The following is a 24,739-nucleotide window of genomic DNA, read 5'->3' as shown; positions in this document are numbered from 1 at the left end:
AGTGCTTCAAAGAGACCGGAACATCACCATCCTTCCTGCTGACAAAGGGAGATGCACAGTGGTGCTAAACACAGCGGACTACCACTCCAGGATGACCAGTCTCTCAGTGATACAACCACTTATGAAACATTGAGGAGGGACCCCACAAGTGGTTACAAAAGGAAAGTTGTTAGCTGTTTGCAACAACTAGAAAAGAACCAAGCCATCAACCGATCTCTTTACTACAGATTGTACCCTGGGGAAGCCGTGCCTCTCATATACGGACTCCCCAAGATTCACAAAGAAGGAGCTCCTCTCAGACCTATTATCAACAGTATAAACTCGGTCACATATAACATTGCCACCATCTTGGCTCCTCTGGTTGGGAATTCACCATATCATGTCAAAAATTCCCAAGATTTTGCTACTAAAGTTGCAGATCTCAAACTAGATTCAGATGAAACCATGGTTTCCTACGATGTCACTTCTCTGTTCACCTGCATTCCCACCACAGAAGCAGTCAAATCTGTAAGAAAACGACTCCTTCAGGATAGCTCCTTACTGGATAGAACAAAACTCACCACGGATCAGATTTGCACCCTGCTTGACCTCTGCCTGACTACCACTTATTTCCAGTTTAATGAAAGTTTCTACAGACAGAAGCATGGATGCCCCATGGGATCACCGGTGTCCCCTATTGTGGCCAATTTATACATGGAGGAAGTGGAGCATATAGCTTTGACCACTTTTGCAGGAGTTGCTCCCAGCCATTGGTTTAGATACATGGATGATACCTGGGTTAAAATCAAAATCCATGAGGTGGAAGCTTTCTCGAAACACATCAACGCAGTGGATAGCAACATCAACTTCACTCGGGAGGATGTCAGTGGGAATAATCTAGCCTTCTTGGAGTGTGATGTACACATTAGACAAGACAGAAGCCTTAGTATCGAGGTCTACCGGAAACCCACACACACAGACCAGTACCTACTTTTTGACTCTCACCACCCACTGGAACATAAATTGGGGGTTATTAGGACCTTGCAACACAGGGCTCAGAACATTCCTACAATGTTAGAGGGAAAAGAGAAGGAGCAGAATCATATCAAGAAAGCACTTCAGAATTGCGGTTATCCCAACTGGGCTTTCCTAAAGAGCATAAAAAGGAACATAACTGACAAGGATGATAACAAGAACAAACGCAAGAACATTTTCATTCCCTACATTTCTGGTCTATCTGAGAAACTCAGGAGGATCTTCTACAAACACAACATTCTGGTACATTTCAGACCCAGTAACACCCTGAAGCAGAAACTGGTCCACCCTAAGGACAGAATACCCAGACACAAACAGGACAACGTAGTGTATGCAATTCAGTGCAGTGAGGATTGTGCGGAAATATATATATTGGGGAAACGAAACAACCGCTATACAGGCGTTTGGCTCAACACAGGAGAGCTGGCTCCTCAGGCCAGGACTCGGCTGTCTACATTCATCTTAACAACAAAGGACACTCATTTCAGGATTGTAACGTATGCATTTTAGCCAGAGAGGATCGTTGGTATGAGCGAGGAGTTAAAGAAGCCATTTTTGTCAACCTGGAACAGCCATCACTGAACAGAGGTGGGGGTCTAAGACATCATTTATCAACCATCTACAATGCGGTCTTGGACACACTTCCCAGACGGCTGGGTGTACGCCAGGACCCAGCTGTTTTCGGTGACTCACAGGAGGACAGAGAGAGTCAGATTTCCATTGATCACCCTAATGACTCGCCGTTCACACCCAGCCTCCAGTGACCCACACCAACATGATGCCTCAATGACACCTTAGATGAGCTGGTCATCAGAATTCTGATTCTGATCCAGGAGAGGATAAATATCTGATACTCCCTATTAGTCAGACAGAACTGAGGAAGCCTTTCGGACGAGAGGTGAAACGTTTTCAAGAATCTTCAAGCAAGTCCAGTTGCCCTTTTCTACCACCCACAGTTTACTACGACCTGGATGATTGAGAATCTTCACAGACATGTAATGCCTTCTGGAAAGACAGTCAGGCTCTTCTCAAAGCCACATCCTGGAGGACAGTTTAGGGCTGTGATTGAACAGTGATTTGCATTTCAGTGCATCATGACTGCAACACACTGATGGCAGTAAAAAGCAGCCCCTGGCTGATTTAGGCTACATCCACACAACAACGGCAATGAGATTTAAAAAAAAAAAATATCGCGTCCACATGGGCAACGGATCAGTAAAATATCAGGTACATATGGCAACGCAACGCTTGCTGAAAACAATGCAATACACATGCCACACCTCTAGGTGCGCTGTAAGACGGTCCCATCGGAGACACCACAACAGTAGAAGAAGTAAGGACGCATGCGCATAAACTATAATGCGCGAGACTTCACAAAGTCAGAAAAATCTGTTCGTAAAATTATGTTATAATGACCAAATACAATGAAAAATATTTTTCCAGTCTCACCTGTGAAAGGTAATCCCATGTGATCTCATTTGGACGGCAAACCTGTTGGTACAGTTAAACGCAGCACATGAATGAGGCATCTTTATTCTCCGCTTTGACCCATCCAATATGGCGGCGAGGATGACGTATGATTCTACACGGAAGGCGGCGTCTTTAATGGTCCGGAATAAATTGAATGCTACACGTTGATGGATTAATTTGTTCTTCTACGCCCTTTTTGAGGAATGTATTGTAGGACTTAAACCAACATCTGAAGAGGTGAGATCGCTCCTTTTTTTTCCCTATTTTTGCTGGCGGGATTGACTCTCTCTCTCTCACTTTGCACCATTACACAATAAATGTTCACAGTGAAAATATTTTGTAAGCGCATTTCATGAACCAAGTTATAGGATTTGTTGACAACTTGCATCGAGTTCGTTACACTTCTACCCGGCGTTAAGCACGTGTGGTTGTGACGTCATCGTAAACAAATCCGTTCTACTCATCCAGACGACTTCGCAACGGGGCCGTTGCCAGATCTTTCCACTCTGGAACCCGTTCTCAAAAGATTTCGTTTTGGGGCACCCAAAACACCGGTGCCGTGTGGACGCCAGGCCGAAACGATAAACAATTTTATCAGATTCACCTGAATCCGTTTCCGTGTGGACAGGGCCTTAGTTTTTCACTGACTAGCTCAAGCAGTGTCACAGCAGTGAAATGAGTGTGGCATGTTGTTCCTGTGTCACTAATGAAAATGTTCGTGTCTTGCATTTCACTTTTTTTTTTTTGGTTCCCCACTGAAAAGAGATTGAAACTTCTCAATCTTTAGATCGTCACATGACTTTAGGATTCATGCTTTTGTTTTGGATCATGCTTGATGCCCTCTGACCACTTCATGTTTTTGCACAGAAAAGAGAAGGAGCCCCTCGAACAGGTAGTCGAAAGTGAGGAGGAGGAAGATGATTCAGAGGAGGAAATGGAAACAAGCAAACATCAACAGGAAATTCGATCTCTGGGCTCTGTCCTGGAGCCGTCTAGTCAGCTCTCCAAAGAAGAGGAAAGGAAACTGAGGAGTGTGAGAAGAATGGACTTTAGCTGGGTTTCGAGCTATGTCAACTCTTAGCTGAACACGTGCGCGCACACACATCAATCTACTATAGTTCTAATGATAATAATTAAAAACGTTGCACAGATATTGTTTGGCATATCTAAAATATTTGTGCCACTGATTTGAATTCTGTAAATAGGTTTTATTTTGAAATTATGAATCTAGTTTAACTTTAGACAGACAGTACTGATGATACCATCCCATCTCGTGGTTCTCTCCAGAGCTCGCTTTCTGTCTGTATGAAGTTTTACATGTTCTCCATGTTCATCTCCAGGTTCTCCAGTTTCCTCCCATAAATCCTGAATTCACCTTGAAATCAAATTTTAAAACTAATCAGATGTACAAAATTTGCTGCCGCAACAGTTGAAATTCGCTTGGTGCTGTTTGAGCCAGTCATCATACAAGTAATGTAATGCACTCAATTTGAAATGCATCATGCCAACATAAATTTGAATTTTGTCCCTGTAATTATTTTTAAATTTACTTTATTGATATTTGCCAATTCAAAAACTATGCACAATTTTAAAATAAAGCATAATCAGATTAAGATTTTAAAATATAAATCCAAAAGGCACAAAGATCATCTGTAAATTATGGCAGTAACATGTTGTACATGTGCTTACCATGAACTCTGAGAGCAAATGTGGATTTGAGGCTGGGTGAAATCTGCAGCTGTTTTATTGGCTGTTCTGGAGCCAGTTTTATCCGTTTAACTATTACCTTAAAAATATAAAGGAACAAAGGGGTGCATTGTACAAAATGTGGTCTATATTCATTATGTGAATTGCATCAATGTTTTTGCTAAGAAGCTAAGATTTTGAAGTTGTACCTCTCTCTGTCTCTTGTGTTTTCAGAATTAGCCATGTTTGAAACAAACACATTTGTATTGACTGTAATTTATGAAGTTTTTTTTTTTTTTTTTTTTGGGACCAAAAATGTTTGCTTGGTTCTTTCTAAATCCAGTCGTGTTTTCGACTTATTGTTTGGAGTAAAGCAAAAAAAAAAAGAAGTGGTGGTGCAACATTTTTCACCATTTCACTTTCTTAGCTGAGGTGACTGAGTTTAAGGTCCTTGGACCAAAAACAAAAAAAGAGAAAAGCTGAGTCACTTCTCTATCTTGCGTGATCATGCAACTTTTTATGTGAGTGATGGAATTATGGCTCCTTTCAGTGAGTCATATAATTTGACCCAGCTTGCTGATAAGAATCAACTTTTTTTTTTAGATCCTTGCTTTTTAAAAAATATATATATATAAACAGGCAAAAAGCTTACAACAGTATGACTTTTGACTGATGATGTTTCTTTAAATGTGTGATATTTTGTCATTAAATTGTTAACCGGTTGTTCGAGTACAAAATAACATTTGCAGTGCGTTTTTCACAGAATCTGTTTAAATTATTCAGAATCAGTATTCAGGCCATGTTTGTTGTTCGTACAGAGAGTTAGTCACACTTTTACAATGATGCCCACAGTGCTTACCAAAAAAAAAAAGTGTACTACTTGAACAAAAGTTCACATAAAAGGCAAAAGTGGGCTTAATACGTATATACTTCACAACATGGTGTAGGTAAGATATACAAATGATGAGCCCCGTCAGTGACTACGTAGCTCACTTTGGCCCCGTCTAGTCCAGAAGGAATGATCTAAAGTGGGCCGGCTTGCACAATAAATGTTGCAAGCTACAACTCTGATTCCAAAAAAGTTGGGACAAAGTACAAATTGTAAATAAAAACGGAATGCAATGATGTGGAAGTTTTAAAATTCCATATTTTATTCAGAATAGAACATAGATGACATATCAAATGTTTAAACTCAGAAAATGTATCATTTAAAGAGGAAAAATTAGGTGATTTTAAATTTCATGACGACAACACATCTCAAAAAAGTTGGGACAAGGCCATGTTTACCACTGTGAGACATCCCCTTTTCTCTTTACAACAGTCTGTAAACGTCTGGGGACTGAGGAGACAAGTTGCTCAAGTTTAGGGATAGGAATGTTAACCCATTCTTGTCTAATGTAAGATTCTAGTTGCTCAACTGTCTTAGGTCTTTTGTCGTATCTTCCATTTTATGATGCGCCAAATGTTTTGTATGGATGAAAGATCTGGACTGCAGGCTGGCCAGTTCAGTACCCGGACCCTTCTTCTACGCAGCCATGATGCTGTAATTGATGCAGTATGTGGTTTGGCATTGTCATGTTGGAAAATGCAAGGTCTTCCCTGAAAGAGATGTCGTCTGGATGGGAGCATATGTTGCTCTAGAACCTGGATATACCTTTCAGCATTGATGATATCTTTCCAGATGTGTAAGCTGCCCATGCCACACGCACTAATGCAACCCCATACCATCAGAGATGCAGGCTTCTGAACTGAGCGCTGATAACAACTTGGGTCGTCCTTTTCCTCTTTAGTCCGAATGACACGGCGTCCCTGATTTCCATAAAGAACTTCAAATTTTGATTCGTCTGACCACAGAACAGTTTTCCACTTTGCCACAGTCCATTTTAAATGAGCCTTGGCCCAGAGAAGACGTCTGCACTTCTGGATCATGTTTAGATACGGCTTCTTCTTTGAACTATAGAGTTTTAGCTGGCAACGGCGGATGGCACGGTGAATTGTGTTCACAGATAATGTTCTCTGGAAATATTCCTGAGCCCACTTTGTGATTTCCAATACAGAAGCATGCCCGTATGTGATGCAGTGCCATCTAAGGGCCCGAAGATCACGGGCACCCAGTATGGTTTTCCGGCCTTGACCCTTATGCACAGAGATTCTTCCAGATTCTCTGAATCTTTTGATGATATTATGCACTGTAGATGGTGATATGTTCAAACTCTTTGCAATTTTACACTGTTGAACTCCTTTCTGATATTGCTCCACTATTTGTCGGCGCAGAATTAGGGGGATTGGTGATCCTCTTCCCAGCTTTACTTCTGCGAGCCGCTGCCACTCCAAGATGCTCTTTTTATACCTAGTCATGTTAATGACCTATTGCCAATTGACCTAATGAGTTGCAGTTTGGTTCTATTTCGTTTCTCCTGACCGCCAGAGGCGGTGCTTTCAGCACATGGATATCCATCACACGAACGTGCAGGTCGAGTAATAGTAACAACAAAGTCACGTGTGACCTGGGTGACGTCACCTTGTGACCCCGGCATAAAAGACCGGTAAACCCAGGAAGTGACCTCTTGCATCTTCTCGCGTTTGCAGGTTGCGAGTTGGAAATTGGACAAACGCGTGTTAGTTTCGTTACCCGTAGGGTTGGGGCTGTGCTTACGCATCCTCCAAGAAACTGCGTTAAGTCCACCAATTCTTTTCTCTTGTTGCTATATTCATTGATTTGTTACTCCGTTAAGCTGAGCGCTCTCGCTCGGTGGAGCTAGCTGATTAGCTCTCCGAGGCGTGTCCTCGCCGCTGGAGGCCGGCTTGCTTTCGTTCAGGTAAGCGGTTTTCATTCATTTAAACTAAAGCGGCGTTCCTCGCCGCTGTTATCAGTTCTGTGGCGCGCGGCGCCTATCCTTGTTAACATTATGAACCGCTTTGTTTGTGTAGTCTTGTCTCCGGCCTGCTCACGGGCCGGCTGTCTTGTGTGTTGTATTTATATTGCTGTTACTCCGTTAAGCTGAGCGCTCTCGCTCGGTGGAGTTAGCTGACTAGCCCTCCGGGGCGTGTCCTCGCCGCTGGAGGCCAGCTTGCTTTCGTTCAGGTAAGCGGTTTTCATTCATTTAAATTTAAGCGGTGTTTCTCGCCGCTGTTATCAGTTCTGTGGCGCTCTGCGCCTATCCTTGTTAATATTATCGACCGCCTTATTTTGTGTAGCCTTGTCTCCGGCCTGCTCACGGGCCGGCTGTCTTGTGTGTTGTATTCGTATTGTTTGTTACGCCGTTAAGCTGAGTGTTCTCGCTCGGTGGAATTAGCTGACTAGCCCTCCGAGGCGGTGCTCTCGCCGCGGGAGGCCAGCTTGCTGCCGCTTAGGTAAGCGGTTTTCATTCATTTAAATTAAAGCGGTGTTTCTCGCCGCTGTGGCGCACGGCACCTATCCTTGTTAATATTCCCGACCACGGGTGTGTTCGCCCGGTCGTTTTTCATTGCCGCCTGATTATTTATTTTGGGATACTTGCTTGGGGTGTTCTCGCCCTATTTCTTAAGTTCCCTTCTGCCAGCCAGGTGTCATGGACCTATTCTCTCGCTGCGCCAACTGCCGGGCCCCCCTCGAGCCGGAGGACGGCCACCGCGAGTGCCCCTCGTGCCTGGGTATTGATCACCTGCGGCAGGGGCTGACGGACATGGCCTGCGCAGACTGCATGTGCCTGAGTGTGGCTGCGCGGACCGCCAGGCTGGCTCGGTTGGATCCTCCGTCTGACATCCCCCGGGCCTCGGGGGGACAGGACATGGTGCCGGCGGCAGCAGCGGGGCCCAGCAAGCGCCGTGGGGCTCCCCCACGCGTCTCCGCTTCTAAGGTGAAAAAGAAGCGCTCGGACGATTTGGCTCGGAAGGTGGAGGTGATGTCCACCGAGCTGGAGGAGATGAAGGCCCTGCTGGCGAATCTCCAGCCTCCGCCACAGGGCAGCAGTGTTCCCGCAGCCACCCCTTCTGCCTGGCAGCCCGACCATTCACCATCACCACCGCTTCTGTCACCGGCCGTTGATGCACGCGGCCTGGATGAACTGTCGATCCGGGCGTCGGAGAGCTTTGACTGCGGTGGGTCTGTTGGTCACGACCCCACCTCTCTGGCCGGTTCCCAGGCCACCAGCCGTGGCACCGCGTCGGAAGGCGGACGCTCATCCATCCAGCCAACGTTGAGGGCTGCATTGGCCCGTCTGGGGTTGGACACGCCCCCGGTGGCCCAGCATCAGAGCGCTTTCTTCAGAGGTTCCACACAGCCTTCCTCGTTGTCTGTTCCGCCCTCGGCCCCATACATCGAGGAGTTACAGAGGTGTTGGGCGGACCCTAGACGCCTTTCCCACCTCCCTGGTGACTGCAGGGCCCTGGCAGCAATGCAGGACGCCCCTACCTACGGCCTCCAGCAGATGCCCAACATCGAGCCCTCCGTGGCTGCCCTCGTCCTTTCGCCCAACGAGGCTCTGCGGCCTGACGCCCGATGCCCCCGCACCCAATGCCGTGCGACCGACAACCTCATCGTGCGGGGATACGACACGGCGGCACGAATGGGTCGTATTGACAATTCCATGTCCCATCTGCTGCTGGCCCTCGCCCAGACGCTGGAGGGGACAAGCGCGGCATCACGGGAGCTGTGCGACGCGGCTCTCCAGGCCTTTGCCTACTCGTCGCGGGAACTGGGCCGGCTGATGTCGTATCTCACCCTCGCCCGCCGGCAGATATGGCTGGCACAGTCCCCTCTGGCCGAGCCCGACCGCCGTGTACTGCGCTCTCTCCCTGTTGTCCCCGGGGAGTTGTTTGGCGAGGCCGCTCAGCAAGCCCTGGACCGGAGTGCCCAGGTCGTCCAGGCGCGGTGGCAGTTCGCTGGCCTCCGCCAGGTCCACCGCCATGGCAATACTGCCCAGTCCTCCAGGGGGCCCACACCGACTCTGTCTCGGCCACGCACCCGCCAGGAGACCAGACGGGTTGATGACTTTCGTCGCCCCACCACCTCCCGGACCCGTGGTGCCGCCCCCTACACCCAGTCCGCTCCTCGTCGCCCCCATGGTGACCGATGGGGGCGCTCTGGACGGCGCTGACATCAGCGCGCCAGCGGTCGGCCGCTTCTCCAGCGAACAGCTCCAAAGCTGGAAAGCATTGACCCCAGACCCCTGGGTGCTGGTGACCCTCACCGAGGGTTACCGCATCCAGTTCTGCCGCCGACCGCCGCGTTTTCATGGGGTCAAACACACCACCGTGAGCCATCCGGGGAAGTCCCTCGTCCTCCGGCAGGAAATCTCCACCCTCCTGGAGAAAGGAGCAATCTCTCCCGTCGACAGGCAGAGACAGCAAGGTGGGTTCTACTCCAGGTATTTTCTGGTTCCGAAGAAGGACGGCGGTATCCGCCCGATCCTCGACCTGAGGTCCCTCAACTCCCACTTGAAGACCATGAGATTCCGCATGCTGCGTACAGTGGATGTCTTACACCACATCCAGGCGGGCGACTGGTTTGCCACCGTCGACCTGAAAGACGCCTACTTCCATGTTCCCATTGCGTCACACCACAGGCAGTTCCTGCGGTTTGCCTTCGAGGGCCAGGCTTTCGAGTTCAATGTTCTGCCCTTTGGGATATCGCTGGCACCCCGTGTGTTCACCAGGTGTGTGGCAGCGGCATTGGCACCACTTCAGGCAAGGGGTTTGCGTGTCCTGCCTTACCTGGACGACTGGCTCGTCTGTTCACGGTCAGCAGCTCAGGCCCGCACCGACATCGCGACTGTGCTCTCACATGTCGCAGAGCTGGGGCTCAGGGTAAATTACAAGAAGAGCTCGTTGGTGCCCAGCCAGGAGACGACCTTCTTGGGCATGCACCTGGACTCGAGGTCGTTGATGGCAACCCCCTCCCAGACCAGGATCCACAACATCCGCCTGCTGCTTGGCCACTTCGGACGGGGCAGGTCACTCGCCCTGAAGACCTTTCAGCGCCTGCTGGGCATGCTTACGGCAGCCTCCCCTCTGGTCCCGCTGGGACTCCTGGACTTACGCCCGCTTCAGAGGTGGCTCAACGATCTCCACCTCCACCCGGTGCTGCACGGGCACAGGCTCGTGAAGGCGACGGATACTTTTGTCAGGCTCCTCCGTCCATGGAGGAGGAGGGCTTACCTTCTACGGGGTATTCCGCTGGCGGCTATCCCCTCCCGGAGGGAGGTCATCACCACGGATGCTTCCCTGGGAGGCTGGGGTGCAGTCTGGCAATGCCGGACCGTCAGAGGCCACTGGAGTCCAGGGCAGCGACAGCAGCACATCAACGTGCTGGAGCTACGGGCTGTGTTCCTCGGCCTACAGCACTTCCTCCCAGGCCTGGCCGGCAGACACGTTCTGGTGCGGACGGACAACACTACGGTAGTGTACTACATCAACCACCAGGGAGGCACCAAGTCCCTTCAGTGCTTGGAAGTGGCCGGCCAACTTCTGCGGTGGGCCCATCGACATCTCCTGAGCCTGCGTGCCATGTACTTGCCAGGCACCGCCAACAGGGCAGCGGATCTGCTGTCCCGCCAGGTCCCCGATCCCGGGGAATGGAGACTCAACCCAGCGGTGGTTCTCGCCATCTGGGAACGTTTTGGCAGGGCAGAGGTGGACCTCTTTGCCTGCCAGGAGTCAACACACTGTCCTCTGTGGTTCAGCCTCCACGGCCCCAGCTCCCTGGGCCAGGATGCGCTGGCGCATGTTTGGCCGAGGCAACTGCTGTATGCCTTCCCCCCTCTGCCGCTGATTGTGCCAACCCTACACAGGGTTGCGATGGACCACCACGGGCTGCTGCTTGTCGCCCCTCGGTGGCCGGGCCGAGTGTGGTTTCCCAAGTTGCTGCAACTTCTGAACGGCGACCCCTGGTGCCTGCCAGTGAGGACGGACCTGCTATCACAGCTGGGAGGGCAGATCTGGCACCCGGATCCAGCCCGTCTGCAGCTCTGGGTGTGGCCGCTGAAGGGCCGGACCCCCTGCTAGGTCTTTGCGAACCGGCAGTGGTCAACACCATTGCAAGCTCTCGGGCACCCTCCACCAATGCCCTCTACGCCAACAGATGGAGGCTTTTCTCCAACTGGTGCTTAACTCGGGGGGAGGAGCCTACATGCTGCCCCCTGCCGACCATTCTACTGTTCCTCCAGTCTCTGTTTGATAAGGGTCTTACTCCTGCCACCATCAAGGTCTATGCAGCTGCCATCTCTGCTCGGCATGCCAGAGTTGGGGGAAGGACCGTGGGGTCCCACCCCTTGGTGGCACGTTTTTTGAAGGGTGCTCTCCGGTTGAGACCCCCCCGACGGAGCCGGGTACCCACATGGGATCTTCACTTGGTGCTGCAGGCTCTCTGCGACGCACCGTTTGAGCCCCTGCTCACAGCAGACATTTCATGGCTCTCCCTGAAGACTGCTTTTCTTCTGGCCATTACATCGACGAGGCGCGTCGGGGAATTACACGCGCTGTCAGTCAGTGGGGAGTGCCTGCAGTGGCACTCCGGCGACAGTGGGGTCACCCTGTGGCCTAACCCCTCTTTCCTCCCGAAGACCCTCTCTGCTACCTTCGTCAACCAGCCCCTTAGCCTTGCGGCATTCGAGGCGGGCCATGGTGAGAGGTCGGAACTTTTGTGCCCAGTTCGCGCCCTCAGGGTGTACGTGTCCCGTACAGGGGGCTTCCGTAGGAGCGACGCCCTGTTCCTGTGCCACACAGGGCCAAGGAAGGGCCTGGCGCTCTCTAAGCAGAGGCTATCCAAGTGGATAGTCGAGGCCATATTACATGCCTACAGGCATAGTGGCTCCCCGATTCCTCCGGCTGTCAGGGCGCACTCTGCACGGGGCGTGGCGGCCTCATGGGCATCACTGAAGGGTGTGCCCCTTTCAGACATATGCAGCGCAGCCTCCTGGGCTTCCAGCTGCACCTTCACCAGGTTTTACCGTCTTAATGTCGTCCCACATAATCCTGTGGCGACGGCTGTCATTCCAGGCCCGTCGCAGCAGCACTGAGTACGGGTAGGCACTCCTCATGACCTGGTTGGTATTAGTCATCCATGTGCTGAAAGCACCGCCTCTGGCGGTCAGGAGAAACGAAATAGAACGAGGGTTATGTATATAACCGCGGTTCTATGAGTTTCGGATGACCGCCAGAGCTTGGCAGTCACTCGGAGTGTACACGAGAAGATTTGCCAAGAGGTCACTTCCTGGGTTTACCGGTCTTTTATGCTGGGGTCACAAGGTGACGTCACCCAGGTCACACGTGACTTTGTTGTTACTATTACTCGACCTGCACGTTCGTGTGATGGATATCCATGTGCTGAAAGCACCGCCTCTGGCGGTCATCCGAAACTCATAGAACCGCGGTTATATACATAACCCTCGTTCTCCAACTGTTCCTTTTTTGTACCTTTACCTTTTCCAGCCTCTTATTTCCCCATCCCAACTTTTTTGAGATGTGTTGCTGTCATGAAATTTCAAATGAGCCAATATTTGGCATGAAATTTCAAAATGTCTCACTTTCGACATTTGATATGTTGTCTATGTTCTATTGTGAATACAATATCAGTTTTTGAGTTTTTGTAAATTATTGCATTCCGTTTTTATTTACAATTTGTACTTTGTCCCAATTTTTTTGGAATCGGGGTTGTGTATAGAAGCTATATCCGCCTTAGGAATACCTACCTATTTGCCAGAGAGAATCCAAAATGGCAAGGAATTGACTGAGAAGAAGGAATTTTTGTTGAACTGCTCATTAAGGCTTAATTAGTCCAAAACTTCATTAATATTTGTAATTAAGCAAATCTGGGTAGAAGTTATAATACCCTAGGTACTGTACCTCTACATGCCAAAAAGAATCAAAATCGGTGAAGAACTGAGGGAGAAGAAGCGATTTGTGTGGAAGCTGCTTGTTCAGGCTTAATTACTCCATATCTTCATTGTTAATTGTAATTATGCAAATTTGGGCAGAAGCTATATGCACCCCAGGCAGACCTACCTTCCTGCCAAAAAGAATAAAAATCAGTGAAGAACTGAAGGAGACGAAGCGATTTTTGTGATACAAGGACGACAACAGACAGATGACAGACAACACATGATGGCATAAACTCATCGCCTGTCGGCCGGATGAGCTAAAAATCAATAATGATGGTTTGGCAGTTGCCGCTTGTGTTGCTTAAGTATCGCATAGAGATCAAATATTGTCCAGCACAGAATAACATGACATGATGGACGTTTAGCAGACGCTCTTATCCAGAGTGATGTACAACATACCCAGAGCAGCCTGGGGAGCAGTTGGGGATGCCTTGCTCAAGGGCACTTCAGCCATTCCTGCTGGTCCAGGGAATCAAACCAGTGACCTTTTTAGTCCCCAAGTCAAGTTTATTTGTATTGCGCTTTTAACAGCAGACATTGTTGCAGAGTAGCTTTACAGAAAATTAAAGACTTTAAAGGTCCCCTTGCATCGTTTTTTCATTAATTGTGTGGTGGTCTCTAGTATGAATGAATGCCCTGTGAGCCGGTTTTGGTGAAAAAAATGCTGTGGTTCTCCTGTTTCAGGCTGTTCTAGTTTGGTGGAGGAGTGGGTGGTGGGAGAACGACAGGATTTCAGCTCTTACTCATTAATATTCATGACATGTAAACATGTTACCTCTGATTGGCTAACAGCAATCAGTAAACGCGTTACCTCTGATTGGCTAACAGCACTGTGACGCTACCTCCAGTGGGTCAGAACAAGCGGATGTGGGTGTCTTTGTAAAAACTGTTTTGATTGGCTATTATGGTCTCAACGTCGATGTTTTGACCAATAACAATTTAGATGTGGCAGCGGGGGCGTGGCCGAGCATCGGTCTGTGAATGGAGGGCGGAGTCAGGGAAGGTAAGTGGCAGAATCACTGCACCTGACGGGAATTCACGTGTTTGTGTGTCTTCCCCAGTGACCGCACCCTATAAGAGGAGAGGGAGAGCAGAGGAAGGGAGCTCTCTCCCCAACCAGAACGCTTGTGTGTGCGCGTGTGGGAGTCGTTCGTTTATTTATTTATTTATTTAATTGAATACTCCCTGCGGCAGCAGCTCTCATCAAGGCACGAGGCATGGAGCGGAGCTTGCCTCTGGGGGTGTGGGGGGAATAACGTCCCCTGGCTGGGAGCTGACAGGCCCTGGCAGCGCTGGTTTGTTCGGGAGAGGGCAGGGGTCACTGGCTGCCAAGTCTGGGGAGGCTGGGACTTAGGGTTAGGTGAAGTACGTCCCAAGGCGCGGAGCTAGCCCGCCCTGGGAGCACTCTTTTGTTCGGGAGAGGGCAAAGGCCACTGGCTGCCAAGTCTGGGGAGGCTGGGACCTCCCCTGCCCGAGTTACGAACATGCAAAGTCAGGCTGGAGCCGCCGTTGAAACGAAACTGATGTGGAGCGCCGCGCCTCGGGGCGAATTTCATCCCGAGGCACGGAGCTAGCCCGCCCTGGGAGCTCTCTTTCATTTGGGAGAGGGAAGAGGTTGCTGGCTGCCAAGTCTGGGGAGGCTGGGACCTCCCCTGCCCGAGTTATGAGCGTGCAAAGTCGGGCTGGAGCCGCCGTTAGAAACGAAACTGATGCAGCGCGCTGCGCCTCGGGGCGAATTACGTCTCTTTCCTCGCACTTTCTTCCCGTGGGCGGTCGCAAGCCAAGGTGGGCGAGGCCATGAACACTAATTTTTGAAGTGACGTAACTTCGTATGGCTTTTTCTGATCCGCTCGTTTTTCCGACTATTTTCTTTCATAAGCTAATACAGGGAATGGGAGTAGAATTACATTTTCACATGCAGCATGCATATGCAACTCGGAGTGAACTATGGTATTTCAAAAAGAGCCAGTATTAAACGTTTTTGGTGGAAGGGCACCTTTAAACATTTGAGCTAATTTTATCCAAGTTTATTTATCCCTGATGAGCAAGCTTGTGGCAAGGAAAAACTTAAGATGGCATAAGGAGGAACCATCCTCATTTGGGTTATAACAGATAGCATGATTATAAATAACTTGCTTCCATAACTGTGTCCTATATAGTCACAAAGTACAGCTGTGTAACCAGGAAATTCATTATACTTTTAGCATGAAGTCTATTTTGTTGAAGTCATCAGCTGTTCATTGATGGAGACTTGAGTGCAAAACTGTACATGACAACCGCAGTCCAAAAGTTATCATGGTGCTTGTAGTCCTCGGCCATCACAGCAAAAAACTAAGTGTCCAGAACCGTTTAAGTGCGACTTTCGACTGTCCATATGGGGCCGTCCTCCAAAGGAGCAATGTGATAAGACTCTAGCCAAACGAAGGGCATCAGGATGGATCAGGCAGGGCCGAAGAGCAGAAGAGGTCAGCATCACTGGTGTTTCAGGATCGACATGTAACTCAACAGAAAGTTGCTTCTCAAACCTTTAGGCCATGGCTTCCCCACCATGGGCCTTAATGATTAAAGAGAACATTAAGGCCCATGACTAGGGTGAGGGTTCCTCAGTGTGACAGCTAGATGAAGAATCTGTTCTTGTGTCTGGATGGTTTAGTGCCCGCCAGAGATGAGACGCAGGCTGTGTCCAGGTTGGGAAGTGTTCTGTTATTTTTTACTCATTTTTAATGGCTGTTTCCTGACTCAGGATGGTCACCAATGGTCCAATTTTCTGTCAGTTTTGACTATCTTTTGTCATCTCAGTTTATCTTGTTTGGTGGTAGACATAAACCAGACAGTGATGGATGTGCAGAGGACTTGAAGATGGCTTTGCTGAATTGGCACAGTATGTCCTTAGATTGATTTCACTTACTTAGGGGTGCAAGATGTACATCCTCTACTGCACCACATTTATGATGGAGACTACATTGGTCTTCTACTTCAAGTCCTGGCAAATGGTAATTCTGAGAAAACTTCAGGATTCCATGACTGTCACAGTGTTGAGAATGGTGAAGGGGGATCATGGTGGAGGGTTCTTCCTGAAGTCCACCATTTTGACGGTGTTCAGCTCAAGGTCGTTGAGACTGCATCAGTGTAATCTGATCAGCTAGTTGTCATCAGCCTGATCCATGATGACAGTCATGTCTGCAAATTTTAGGATCTTGACAGAGGGGTCACCAGAGGTGCAGTCATTGGTGTAGATGGAGGAGAGCAGTGAGGAGAGCACACACCCTTGGGTAGGGTGCCAGTGCTGAGAGTGCTGGATATGATTTCACGCAGTTTAATCCACTGTTTCCTTTACAGACATCAGAATAATGAGTCTGTATTAATTCTTTCCCATGTTGCTGGATATATATCGGTATGATGCTTGTGCTTTTGAAGCAAGCTGTGACAACACACAGCTCCAGTTATCTATTGACGACCTGATTAAAGACTGGGACTAGTTGATCTTTGACTTTCAAAGACTGGTTTGATCCATTCCAGGTTCAAAGGGGTCTTTGAGTCACCAACTTTTACTACTGTTGGTGTGCTTGGTATGCTTGGAGGTTCTCTGTACTTAAATAGTCTTAATACTTGATACATTGTTGAGTCCTGGAACCTTCTTCTTTCATTCCTTCTTAAAGAGTAGCCTTACATCATCTTCAAGGATCATTAGTGCAGGTTGGGAAGCAGGAGAACACATTCAGGTCATCAGTCTGTCATTGGTTCTTGGCAGAGTGGGAGCATGGTTTCATGTAGTTGAAGTCTTGAAGGCCACATTAATACCAGGTCATTAGCTGAAAACATGCTTTTCAGCATACTTTGTTACTACTTTGTTGTTGCAGCAGGTCCTCTCTCCACTTTTGTAGGCCACTTCCATTTCCTACCATAACTGAGTTTTACAGTGAACCATGGTTTGGCATTGTCAAATTTTCTTTGAGTCTTTATGGGAATATGCATGCTCTTGAAAAAGCTGATATGTTGTCACAGAGCCAATGAGCTCATCTACGTCACCTACAGCTTCAAACGAACTCCAGTCCATGCAATCAAAGCTCTCCTGTAATTCCAATTTAACCTCCATAGTCCAACTCTTCAGGGTGGGGACTACAGGCATAGCAGATTTCTGCTTGTATGGGGGAAGAAGACGGTAGACCAGAGTGACCTAAAACTGGGGGGTGGGCAGAGAAGTCAGAATCCTTTTAAACCACTGGAACAGTGGTCTATACCAGTCTTTTCCCTGGTGGGACACTTATTGTATTGTCTATATTTGGGAAGTTCATGGTTGTGATTAGCTCTGTTAAAGTCCTCCAAGGTGATGAGAGAGGCTGGGTACTTCTGCTCCATACAGTTCATCCGATATTAAGAAGTTAAAGAGGTTCTCTCATGCAGGTTTGTGGTGGGACGCAAACACTGACCAGAATCATCAACTCTGGTGTATTTGAGAGAAATGACTTGGCAGGGAATAATCCAAACAAATCACTGGAGAGCACTCAACAGAGGCAGCCATCCATGGTGCCATCTTAGATCTAGCAACGTCTTAATGTTTGCCATTTAAAATCTAAATTATTATTTCAGTTGATTCATTTCAGTTTTTCTTAACTCCCCCTCCCCCATGTATATAGTCAACATAAAGTAGACTTTTGTCATATTGCAAAAAATGATGTTGCCTACAGCTACAAAAAAAAAAGCTCATATACAGTGTCTTGCAAAAGTATGCATCTCACTTGGCGTTTGTCCTGTTTTGTCACATTACAAGCTGGAATTAAAATTAATTTTTGTGGGGGTTAACACCATTTGATTTACACAACATGCCTACCACTCGTGCAAATTGGTTTTGGGGTTTTTTGTTTTGTTTTTTTAAATATATGTTTATTGCTTTTCAAAATGGAAAAAGAACACAGGACAAACAGATAAAAGAGAAAAAACCCTCCCCCACCCCAAAACTAATAAATAAAACATGAACAGGATCAGCTCATCATGTAAAGAAATAAGACCACAGTTATGACAATAAACTAACCATGTATATATTTTTTAAAAACTGTACAAAATGAATAGTAAAATGAGAAATACACACAGCAAGGTGTTTCACAGTGATCGACACATTAGTCCTTTTGTTGAAACAGTTGCAGTACAAGGTCCCACATCTTTTTAAACATGTCTCCCTTGTCTTCATTATAAATGTCTTAAACTGCATAAGGCAATGCCTGACATTCACAGAGCAATCATGTATACTTTTTAAACATTCATCCCATACGTCATCTTCCAATTCTGCATTCAGCTCATCTTTCCATGCCTGCCTAATACTTGCTGTGTTCAATGGAGTATTGTTGTGCAAGATCCGGTAAAAGAACGAAACTGCCCAAAACGAACGAAACGAAGCAGCAGGTTCAAATTTGTTTGTTGCCTCAAGGGCCTCATGCTCTACCAGAATTTCAAAGTTGGGTAAATGCGTCCTGACAATTTCGAATTTGAAAGTATTGAAAAAGGCCAGATTTAGGAATGTCATATTTAGCTACAAGTTGTGGGTATGAGGCAAAAATGCCGTTAATGTATAGGTCACCAATGTTGCAAATGCCTTTCCGTTTCCAGAGGAGGAAAACACTATCAGTCAGACCTGGTAGAAAAGAATGATTTTCACATATTGGGGTATCCAAATAGGTTTTTGGAGCCTCTATGTAATGTTTTATCTGCTTCCAGATTCTTATGGTGTTGCCAATTACAAAACTGTTATTAAAGCATGCCTTTTTAACAGTAGTGGGACTGTTAAGAGTCGATAATGAAGTTTTTTTGCAAAGCATTCTTTCCGTACACAACCATACAGGGCAGGAGTCTGCCTCAGAAGGAGGGCCCTTCTTCCACCATCCAAGAATAGTTAGGTGTGCAGCCCAATAATACAACTTAAAATTCGGTAAAGCAAAACCTCCCATGTCCTTTGGTTTTGATAGGTGTTTTTTTGAGATTCTAACAGTTTTATAACTCCAAATGAAAGGTATAATAATTAAATCTAACTGCTTGAAGTGTGATTGCACAATAAAACATGGAATGGACTGGAAAAGATGGAGAAAGCAGGGCAATACGATCATCTTGACTGCATTCATCTTTCCAACCATGGATATTGGGAGGGTTTTCCAAAACTCGATATTGGTTTTGACTTGCTCAGTTTTGCTTTGCCAGTTTAATCGGAGGAGATTATTTGGGTTTTTGGTGACAGTCACTCCTAAATATGTAAAAGCTTTGTAGGATTTCTTAAATGGAATGGATTGCAAATATGCCTTGTTAACTACAGCAAATAACAACAAATAAGTTCGCTTTTCTCCCAGTTGATAGAAAATCCTGAGAGACTGCCAAACTTATTAATGAGAGTCAGGAGAGGAGGTATTGATGCTTGCAGCTGGGAAATGTACAAGAGAATGTCGTCTGCATATAGCGAAAGATAATGTTTATAGCCAAACATGTTGACAGGAGAGATTAAAGGGCTCTGTCTGACACTAGCAGCGAACGGATCGATGATAATCGCGAACAAAAAGGGGGAGAGGGGGCAACCTTGACGGGTCCCACGATGAACTGCAAATGGAGGGGAGATATTCTGATTTTTTTTAAAAGATTTTTGGGGGGCTTTTTCCACCCCTATTGGATAGGACAGCGTAAAAACAGGAAACGAGCAGGGGAGGAATCGGGAAACGACCTCAGGTCGGAACCGAACCCAGGTCCCCGGACCCATGGCACGGCGCCCCGGGAGATAGTCTGATTAGTAATAACTGATGCGGTTGGTTGTGAATAAATTATTTCACTCCATTTTTATTTTTGGAAGGAGGGTCCAAATTCAAATTTTTTGAGCACTGACATCATGTAAGGCCACTCTACTTGATCAAACACGCATTGTGCATCTAGTGAAATAACAACCGCCTCTCCTGACCGGGCATAAAGCCAGTTTGATCTGGATGTATGATGGAGCATAAACAGTGCTCAGCGTAAATGAGTACACCCCCTTTGAAAAGTAACATTTTAAACAATATCTCAATGAACACAAACTATTCCAAAATGTTGATAAGACAAAGTTTAATATAACATCTGTTTAACTTATAACGGGAAAAAGTAAGGTTAATAATATAACTTAGATTACACATTTTTCAGTTTTACTCAAATTAGAGTGGTGCAAAAATGAGTACACCCCACAACAAAAACTACTACATCTAGTACTTTGTATGGCCTCCATGATTTTTAATGACAGCACCAAGTCTTCTAGGCATAGAATGAACAAGTTGACGACATTTTGCAACATCCGACTACCTCTTGTGTGACTCGGTGGCGGCCTTAGTAGATGACACCCGCTCGCTGACTTCGGTTAGGGCAACTTTAAGAAGAAGAAGAAACCTTTATTTGTCACATGCACATTTCAAGCACAGTGAAACTCATCCTCTGCATTTAACCCATCTGAAGCAGTGAACACACGTGCGCACACACACCCAGAGCAGTGGGCAGCCACTGAGATAACTCCATTGAGCTCTGTGAACCTCATGTTGACCCTGCTGCCCAGTGTTTTTATGGCTGTCAGGATGTCTTCAATGGTAATACAAGCCAGGGAGCTAGCTACGTTAGTGTTAGCTTCACATGTGTCTGTTAGTATGGCACAGTGGTCACCAAAATCGTCCTCACCGGGACATTTGTCTTGCTTCTTTCCTTTACCAGTTTTCTTCATCTTGACTAAGATGATGTAGTTCACTTCAGACACATGAAATGATGATTAAATGTCTTATGCACGAGGCAGATGGTGAAGTGGAGGTGGAGCTCCCCTAACGCACATCTACTCCATATCGAAACCCCCGAATCTCTCCCCTTGTTTTGTTTTTTTATTGTAACACAAACAATAATTAAGATGGTGTAGCGCGAACAATGTGTGGGTGGAGCACAGAGGACGGCAGGACAACGTTTTGGAGGTAGAGAAGGCTTATTTATTTTCCCCAACTTTTCAGTCTAGGCAACGTAAGCACACGCACTCTCAGACACACACACTCTTCCTCCAAGCCCAGGTCGCGCTCCCTCTGCTCTCTCTCAGCCTCCTTAAATAGGGAGCGGTTTACTGGGGAAAACACACACAAAACACAGGTTAATTACCATCAGGTGTAGCGATTCTGCCACTCACCTTCCCTGGCTCCACCCTCCTGTCACAGACCGGCGCTTGACCACGCCCCCGCTGCCACATACCCCCACCGCCCGACTCAGGCCGGGCGCCCGTCCGGCCCACAGCCGACTCCCCCCCCCCGCCGGGAGAGGAAGTCCGCCACGACCATCTGCGCCCCCGGCCTGTGGACCACCTTGAAGTTGAAGGGTTGGAGTGCCAGATACCAACGGGTGATCCGCGCGTTGGCATCCTTCATGCGGTGGAGCCACTGGAGGGGCGCGTGGTCCGAACAGAGGGTGAAAGAGCGCCCCAGCAGGTAGTAACGGAGGGCGAGGACCGCCCACTTGATCGCCAGGCACTCTCAATTGTGCTGTAGCGCCCCTCACGCACTGACAGCTTCCGGCTGATGTATAGGACTGGGCGATCCTCCCCCTCCACCTGCTGGGACAAAACGGCCCCCAGCCCTCTGTCCGACGCATCCGTCTGTAACAAAAAAGGGAGAGAGAAGTCAGGGGAGTGTAAAAGTGGCCCCCCACACAGTGCAGCCTTTACCTCAGAGAAAGCCCGCTGGCACTGCTCCGTCCACTGGACCGGATCTGGTGCCCCCTTTTTAGTGAGGTCAGTCAGCGGGCTGGTGACATCCGAATAATTAGGTATAAACCTACGATAGTAGCCAGCCAGCCCCAGGAACTGTCTCACCCCCTTTTTGGTCTTGGGCCTCGGGCAGGCCGCAATCACTGCTGTCTTATTAATTTGGGGATGCACCTGCCCGTTGCCCAAGTGGAAGCCCAGATACCGTATTTCCACCCGCCCAATCGCACACTTCTTCGGGTTGGCAGTGAGCCCCGCCCGCCTCAGCGACCTAAGGACGGCCCTCAGATGTTGCAGGTGCCGCTGCCAGTCATTACTATAAATGATGTCGTCTAGGTAAGCGGCCGCATAGGTGGCGTGGGGCCGGAGGACCCGGTCCATCAGCCGCTGAAACGTAGCGGGCGCCCCAAACAGCCCAAACGGAAGTGTGACGAACTGGTGTAAGCCGAACGGTGCGGAAAAGGCCATTTTTTCCTGGGATAATAGAGTCAAGGGGATCTGCCAATATCCCTTTGTCAAATCCAGTGTCGAGTAAAAGCGAGCCGTGCCTAGTCGATCAAGCAGCTCATCAATACGAGGCATTGGGTACGCGTCGAATTTAGACACCACGTTGACTTTTCTATAGTCCACACAGAACCGGACCGAGCCGTCGGCCTTGGGAACCAAGACCACCGGGCTGCTCCAGTCACTGTGGGACTCCTCGACGATGCCCATTTCGAGCATGGCCTGAAGTTCTTCCCGAACCACCTTTTTTTTGTGTTTGGGTAATCTATAAGGACGGCTACGCACTACCACCCCCGGGGGCGTCTCTATGTGGTGTTCTATGAGGTTAGTGCGACCGGGCAGGGGCGAGAACACATCCGAAAACTTGGCCTGCAACTGGGCGACCTCCGTGAGTTGGGTCGGGGAGAGGTGGTCTCCACAGGGGATCGGAGAGGTATGTGATGCCAATGTCCCTTTTTGGACCTCCGGCCCCAGCTCCGCCTTCTCCGGAACTACCGACACCAACGCCACGGGGACCTCCTCGTTCCAGAGTTTCAGCAGATTGAGGTGGTAGATCTGTAGTGCCCCCTCCCTGTCCGTTCGCCTAACCTCATAGTCGACGTCCCCGACTCGCCGTGTGACCTCAAAGGGTCCTTGCCACTTGGCGATTAATTTGGAGCTCGACGTGGGCAGCAGGACGAGTACCTTATCTCCCGGAGTGAACTCTCTAAGGCGCGTGCCCTTGTTGTACAGGCGGGTTTGCCGTTCCTGGGCCTGCCGCAAATTCTCCTGAGTTAGGTGGGTGAGCGTGTGGAGTTTTGCGCGCAGATCCATAACGTACTGAATTTCGTTTTTGCTCTGTGAAGGTCCCTCCTCCCAATTTTCCCGCAGTACATCTAAGATGCCGCGCGGCTTACACCCATATAATAATTCAAACGGGGAGAACCCCGTGGAGGCTTGGGGGACCTCTCGCACTGCAAACAGCAAGGGTTCGAGCCACTTATCCCAGTTACGTGCGTCTTCACTTACGAATTTTTTGATAATATTCTTGAGGGTGCGATTGAACCGTTCAACTAAACCGTCCGTCTGTGGGTGATAAACGCTGGTGCGGATCGGCTTAATACCCAGTAGCCCATACAGTTCGCTCAGTGTTCGTGACATAAACGAGGTGCCTTGGTCAGTCAGAATCTCTTTCGGGATTCCAACCCGGGAGATGACGTGGAAGAGGGCCTCTGCAATACTGCGTGCTGAGATATTGCAAAGAGGCACCGCTTCCGGGTATCGCGTTGCATAGTCCACCAGAACTAATATAAAGCGGTACCCTCGTGTTGAGCGATCTAATGGCCCGACGAGATCCATCCCAATTCTTTCGAACGGGGTCTCGATTAATGGTAGGGGGCGCAAGGGCGCTTTTGGAATGGCCGCTGGATTTACTAACTGGCATTCGCGGCACGCCGTACACCACTTCCGGACGTCGCCGCGAATCCCTGGCCAATAGAATCGGGCCATTATCCGGGCGAGTGTCTTATCCTGCCCGAGGTGTCCAGCCATGGGATTAAAGTGAGCCGCCTGGAATACCAATTCCCGGCGGCTCTTTGGAATTAACAACTGGGTGACTCGCTCTTTCGTCTGAGTGTCCTGCGTCACTCGGTATAACCTATCCTTCAAAATGGAAAAATAGGGGAAGGACGGGGTGGCGTTCGGCTGGAGCGTTTGACCATCGATTACTCTCACTTGGTCAAACGCGTGTTGCAGAGTCTCGTCTCGCGATTGTTCCAGTGGGAAATCTGCGAGGGATTCCCCAATAGAAAGAGGAGGGGCCGGCGGCTCCTCGCTCTGTCGCAGAGATGACGTAGACGGCTCTGCGACCGCAGCTCCAGCCAAAGTGACACCGGGACCTTCCCCTGTCAACCGGCAGGACCCACTCTTTACTAGGCGTGCCATTAAACCCCGAAATCCCGGCCAATCAGTCCCCAAGATCAAAGAGTGGGTAAGGCGAGGATTAACCGCCGCCTTCACTATCGATTTTTCCCCTCTGAAATGTATGTGGACCGACACCAACGGGTAGCTGTGAATATCCCTGTGCACACACAACACCTTCACCCCTTGTGCTCCCCCCAATGCCTCGTCTTGCACCAGGCTTTGGCGGATCAAGGTCTGATTGCAACCTGAATCCACCAACGCCTGATATGTAGCCCCTTGTACACTTACCGGTATGCGATACGCTCCGGCCCGATCGAGGACAGCTTCTGGCGTGTCGGGGATCCACCCCACCGCCCCCACCTCCATCGCTGCACACTGTTGCTGCAGGTGGCCCGGTTCCCCGCAGCGCCAGCAAACCGGCCCGGGCCTTCCCTCTGCAGCTGTGTTCGGGGGCTCACTCACCTGAGGGGGGGAAGAGACAGACACAGAAGGGAAAAACGGGAGGGCACCACGGGTGCGGCGGGCCGGCTGGGGTGGAGCCGGCCCCCGCCTCCGTGGTGGGGGAATGGGGCGAGGA

The 24,739-nt window shown here is 48.9% G+C and overlaps 1 protein-coding gene across 2 annotated transcripts in view; it reads left to right on the top strand.

Moving 5' to 3' along the window:
- wdr75 (WD repeat domain 75) overlaps window positions 1-4,910 on the top strand; it is a 99,483-nt gene extending 94,573 nt beyond the window's left edge. For both annotated transcript variants that reach the window (XM_060929032.1, XM_060929031.1), the window contains exon 21: window positions 3,352-4,910. In XM_060929032.1, the coding sequence (XP_060785015.1) occupies window positions 3,352-3,565 (214 nt within the window). In that variant the 3' untranslated portion in view covers window positions 3,566-4,910. The remainder of the gene's footprint in view (window positions 1-3,351) is intronic.
- Window positions 4,911-24,739: the final 19,829 nt, after the last annotated feature.

This window comes from Neoarius graeffei, chromosome 9, assembly GCF_027579695.1.
Source record: "Neoarius graeffei isolate fNeoGra1 chromosome 9, fNeoGra1.pri, whole genome shotgun sequence".
In the NCBI taxonomy this organism is placed as follows: Eukaryota; Metazoa; Chordata; class Actinopteri; order Siluriformes; family Ariidae; genus Neoarius; species Neoarius graeffei.
The sequence above is the reverse complement of the archived record's forward strand: the minus strand, read 5'-3'. Positions and strand labels throughout refer to the sequence as shown.